The 4693-nt window shown below is 56.4% G+C and overlaps 1 protein-coding gene across 1 annotated transcript; it reads right to left on the bottom strand.

The window, feature by feature from the left end:
- Positions 1-1438: 1438 nt before the first annotated feature.
- Positions 1439-4493, bottom strand: AMIGO1 (adhesion molecule with Ig like domain 1). The gene has a single exon (XM_053392842.1). The coding sequence runs from the start codon at positions 3722-3724 to the stop codon at positions 2147-2149; it is 1578 nt and encodes a 525-aa protein (XP_053248817.1). The 5' UTR covers positions 3725-4493; the 3' UTR covers positions 1439-2146.
- Positions 4494-4693: the final 200 nt, after the last annotated feature.

The raw sequence follows: 4693 nt of genomic DNA, 5'->3' as shown, positions 1-4693 counted from the left end.
GTCAGTTAAGATGGGAGATTTGCCTCTGACAGCTGACTTCCATCTTCACTTTGGGCTCTGGTTGTTCTTGGGCGTCTCCCTAACTGACTGATTGCAATGAGCCTTAGGGCTGTGAGCAGGGTTCATATGGCTATAGCACAGAGCTGTGCTCTTCAGGACTTATCGCTGCTTTGGACCCATTCACAAATTTGTGCAATACATCTTATGGCTCCTGCATGCCAGCCCTGAACTCTCCCCTTTCATTTCCTACTTCAGCCAACAGATAAACTGACTGTGAGCAGCAATGGAGCCTGAACGCAGATCAAAGGGAAACCTTTGCAAGGGGACCGTCTCAAGGGCCTTCCCCCATCCTTGGCAACCCCAAATGGCTTTTCAAATCAACCCATTTCCAATGGAGCATTCTGAGTTGGACAGAGCAGGTGGGATTCAGCCTTCTCTGTTAGATCCCTTGAGAATAGGTGCAGGGTTAAGTCCCCTGCTTTGCACAGGGACCTTCTCACTGCAATTGCTTCACCTCCAGTGAAGTCATGCCAACTGCCCCACATAGAGCACAGTCAGTGCAATTCCAGATATTTAATACAGAGACTTATCTTGAATGCTCAGTCTTTCTCCCTCTTCTCTGTTGCTTCTACACCTCACTGCCTGAGTCACATACAGTGGTGTATGTCACAGGGCGAGGCTCAAAGGCAGCACATGCACATTTCAGGAAGGCCTCTCTTTGGGTGGAAACGTTCCTAAACATGGCTCTTGACGGGAGCTGAGCAGCAACTTCATTTCAGCTGCTTTCCCCATCAAGCACCTGGAGGTTGTCGACCACTTGGTCTCCTAAAGCAGGGTGAAGAGGCTCCCCAATGGCTTTGGGATTTCCAATATCTAGATAGCCTCCTACAGTCTCCAAATCTGCTGAAGTTTTGCAAGGATGGAGAGCTGTGCTCTGGACCCCCAGCTTGACCGATTGGGTGGCCACAGTAATGGGAATCTGCCAAGCAGGCTGTGGAGAGGGGAAAGCAGGAGATCTGGGACATGCCACACCAACGTTCTTGTTTCTGCTGCGTCTTGGAGCAAGCAGGATGGGTTTCGGATGAGTGGGGATGTGGAATCCCACCTTGCCAGCTCCCAAGGCTGTTGGTTCCCTTCTTGCATTTTGGTGCCACGAAGGTTAAAATGTTTGGGTTTAGCTCCTTTTATGTTTTAACAAGAGCTTCCTAATGAAGAAAGACTGCGTAACTAACCTCTCCTCTCTACTATGTTTCTTTAAAAATTCAGTTTTTATCTCTGTCATAGTCCCACCAAAAGAAAAAAAGGAAAAAGGGAGAGCAGAGGTTTCCAAAACAGGTCTGCCTGCTTACTAGAAAAATTATTTGAATTACGTCCTGAAAAAGCCTGGCAATGGTGGGAACCTCCCTTTTCTGTAAAAATAAATAAATAAATAAATAAATGTTTGTAGCAAGAGTTTATATATATATATAGATATAGATATATAAAAAAAATATTATTGAGCCATTTTAAAAAAGTCAACTTCCCCCACCCCACTCCCACAATACCGTGGCTGATTGGGGTTACTGCCATCTCTGGAGCTACTGTGGAGATGAATGTGATTTAATTTGCATGAAGGCAAACAAAAACCTTGGTTTCTAGGCCCACTTTGTAACATCCGATGGAGCAGGCTGCCACCTACGGAAGCTTATGCCACCCTAATATTGTTAAGTCTCTGAAGGTGACACTGCCATTTCTGCTGCAGCGGATCAGCCGGGGCTGCTCTTCTGGTATTCATACCTGCACAGAGACTTGGGAGGAAAGTCCCACCCAGGAAAAGTAAGCAAAAGCGACAGCAGGATGCAGGAAAACCTAGTGAAGTCTGCTGGACCCTTTTGCCTGTGGCTGAGATGCTCACCAAGGTTCCCATGAGGGTGATCTGAGAAAACCATGTCATTCCAAAGAAACGGAGGGCTGAGGAAAGACTGTGCTTCAAGAGCAAAATTGGGAGATCAAGGTTTTCGACACTGGACTGTGGGCTCGACAGGAGGAAAGTAACAAAGCAACGCCATGACATACTGTGGCAGGTCGGAGAACAGTACCAGAGAATAGTGTTATGCCTTAAGGGATGTGGCTGCATCCTCCGTCTTGTTTCCCAGTGCCAGAACGATCACAGCAGCCCCACTAATTCAGCCCCTGCCTTATCCCTGCCGGATCCTCTCCCGCCTTCACCCTGCGAGGCCCCCACAATGGGCGTGTCGGAGAAGACAGAACTGACAGAGTCCGCATCCGACATCTTCCGCTCTGCCTTCTGGGACCCTTTGGCCGCCTGCTTGGGGGAGCTGTTGGCTTTGCATTTGCCATTCTGGCCTTGCGCGTTGCCAGGCGCCATGTGCCGGTTCAGCCCTTCCTTGCCCCCGCCGGTGTTGTGGTTGGGCGTGGTGCTGAGCACCAAGGAGTTGATGCTGTCCTCGCACTGGCTGGCCTGCTTCTCGCCGTTGCGGCAGCAGCAGCGGCAGGGGGTCAGGTAAAGGTAGATGAGCACGAGGATGACGCTCAGGATGCAGCCCACCAGCGTGGTGTAGGCGGTGTTGAGGGTGTCCGGGGTCCCGTGCAAGGAGTAGTTGTGGACCGTGACGTGCACATAGAGGGTCTCGTTGAACACCTGGCTGACCGCATAGCAGGTATATGGACCCATGTCCTCCACGCTGATGTTTTTGATCTGAAGGCTCCCGTTGGTCAGCATGGTCATGGAGCTGTTGTCGCCCTCCTGGGGGACACGCTCGTAGCGGGGGGTCAGCCACTCTCTGATCACCACCCCTCGCTGCCTCGTGTCGCAGTTGATGATCACCTCTTCCCCGCGATGGACCTCCAGCACTTGCTCCTTGAACTCGCTGCAGTTCAAGCCCCCTGGGCCGCTGAGGCTGGAGATTTTGATGCTTTTGCTGTCTTTCTGGAGGAAGCACTTGAGCTCCTCCTTGAAGTCCGTGGCGGAGCTCAGCTGCCGCTTCTGCCAGTGGGTGAAGAGGTTGTAGAGTGAGCACTGGCAGGTGAGGGGGTTGCCGTGGACGTAGAGGCCGTTCTTCACCCAGGCCGGGAGCTTGTTCACCTCGTCCACGGAAATATCCTTGATCTTGTTGCAAGAGAGGTCCAGCAAGGCCAGCTCTGGGAAGCCCCCCTCATCCTTCTTCAGCAGCTCATGGGGAAAGCGGCTGATGGCGTTATGGCTCAGGTACAACTTCTGGAGCTTGGTCATCTCTTCAAAAGCCGTCCGGTCAATCTTGGAGATCTTGTTGCTGTAGAGCAGCAGCACCTCCAGCTTCACCAGGTGGCTGAAGTGGTTCTCCCCCAGCTCCTGGATGTTATTGGAGGAGAGGTCCAGGTACTTGAGGTGAGGGACATTGGTGAAGGCCTCCGTGGAGATGAAGGAAAGGCCGTTGTGGCTGAGGAACAGGGATTGCAGGTGGTGTAGCGGAGAAGGCGCCCACTCCGCCCGCAGGCGCGTCAGCTGGTTGTAGCTGAAGTCCAGGGTAGCCGCGTACGAGGGAAGGGGATGGGGGAAGACACTCAGGTTGGCCTTGGAGCAGCTGATGATATTGCTGGCGCAGACGCATTTGCTGGGGCAGTGTGCCGCCGAGCCCCCTTTCCGGGCAAGGGCCAAGCTCAGCAGCAGCGCCAGCAGCCAAGGAGCGCCCCTGCAAGGTTGCGCCAGGCGACGTCGGGGCACCGAGGCATCCTGACCCCACATCGTCAGGCTCAGCCAGGGAAGGTCACGTCCCTGTTACAGAGAAGCAGGCGGGCGGGAACCATCGGGGGGAGCGCAGGGTCCGACCCTGGCGGCGGCGGCGAGTGCGTGCTGACCGGGGCGACAGGAGGCGGCGCGCCCGCGGGGCTCATCCCCGGAGCCGCGCCTGCGGGATCCACCTGCTGCGGAAGGCGAAGGCCGAGCTGGCGGCGCCCGCTCCCTCCAGCCCTGCTGCGGAGCCGCCGAGCTCGCCTGGCGCTTTCCCGCCGGCTCCTCCCCTGCTCAGCATGTCCGCCGCGGAGCCCTGCAGGCGGCCACGCGGTGTTGCATTGCACCAAGCGCACAGCCTCCCCGAGCAGCAGCGCCAACCAACCAACCAGCCGGCCGGCCACTCACTTGTTCGCCGGCCCACGAGCTCCTCTCGGCTGCTTCTTCCCCGGGCGCTCAGCCCATCCCGGCTCGCGGGGGCCTCTCCTGCCCGACGAGGGCGCGATCGGGTCGGAAGGCGAAGCAGCCGCTGCTCTGGACGGAACCCGCGCAGCCCCGCCGCCGCCAAGTGGCGAGGAGGGGGTTGCCCAGCCGGGCGTAGTGCTGCGCTTCCCGCTGGAAGTGCCCAGGGGGGCTTTTCCCGGTGCTGGATGCCGAGGAAGGCGGAGCCTCAGGCTTCCGGTGCGGGGAGGATCGGCAGTGAAGTGGAAAGCCCGACGAGCAGGAGCACCAGCCAAGGCTCAGCCAGGCTGCTGGAGTGCAAGGAGGGAGGGAGGGAGGCTGGCTGGCTGGCTGCGCGCGCGTCCAATGAGAGCCTGCGATGCTCCTCCTGTACACCAGCTCCTGGCACACTCACACCCACCCACAGCCTGTCAGCAGAGGAGGCTTGGCCCCGCGAGACACAGTTACTGGAGAAGATTGCTGCCCCCTGCTACACGCACACACCCCTCTCTCTATAGCAACGTGCAAGGAGCTGTGTGTTTT

Source organism: Podarcis raffonei, chromosome 6 (assembly GCF_027172205.1).
Source record: "Podarcis raffonei isolate rPodRaf1 chromosome 6, rPodRaf1.pri, whole genome shotgun sequence".
Lineage (NCBI taxonomy): Eukaryota > Metazoa > Chordata > Lepidosauria > Squamata > Lacertidae > Podarcis > Podarcis raffonei.
Note: the sequence above shows the minus strand (reverse complement) of the source record. Positions and strands in the feature narration are given on the sequence as shown.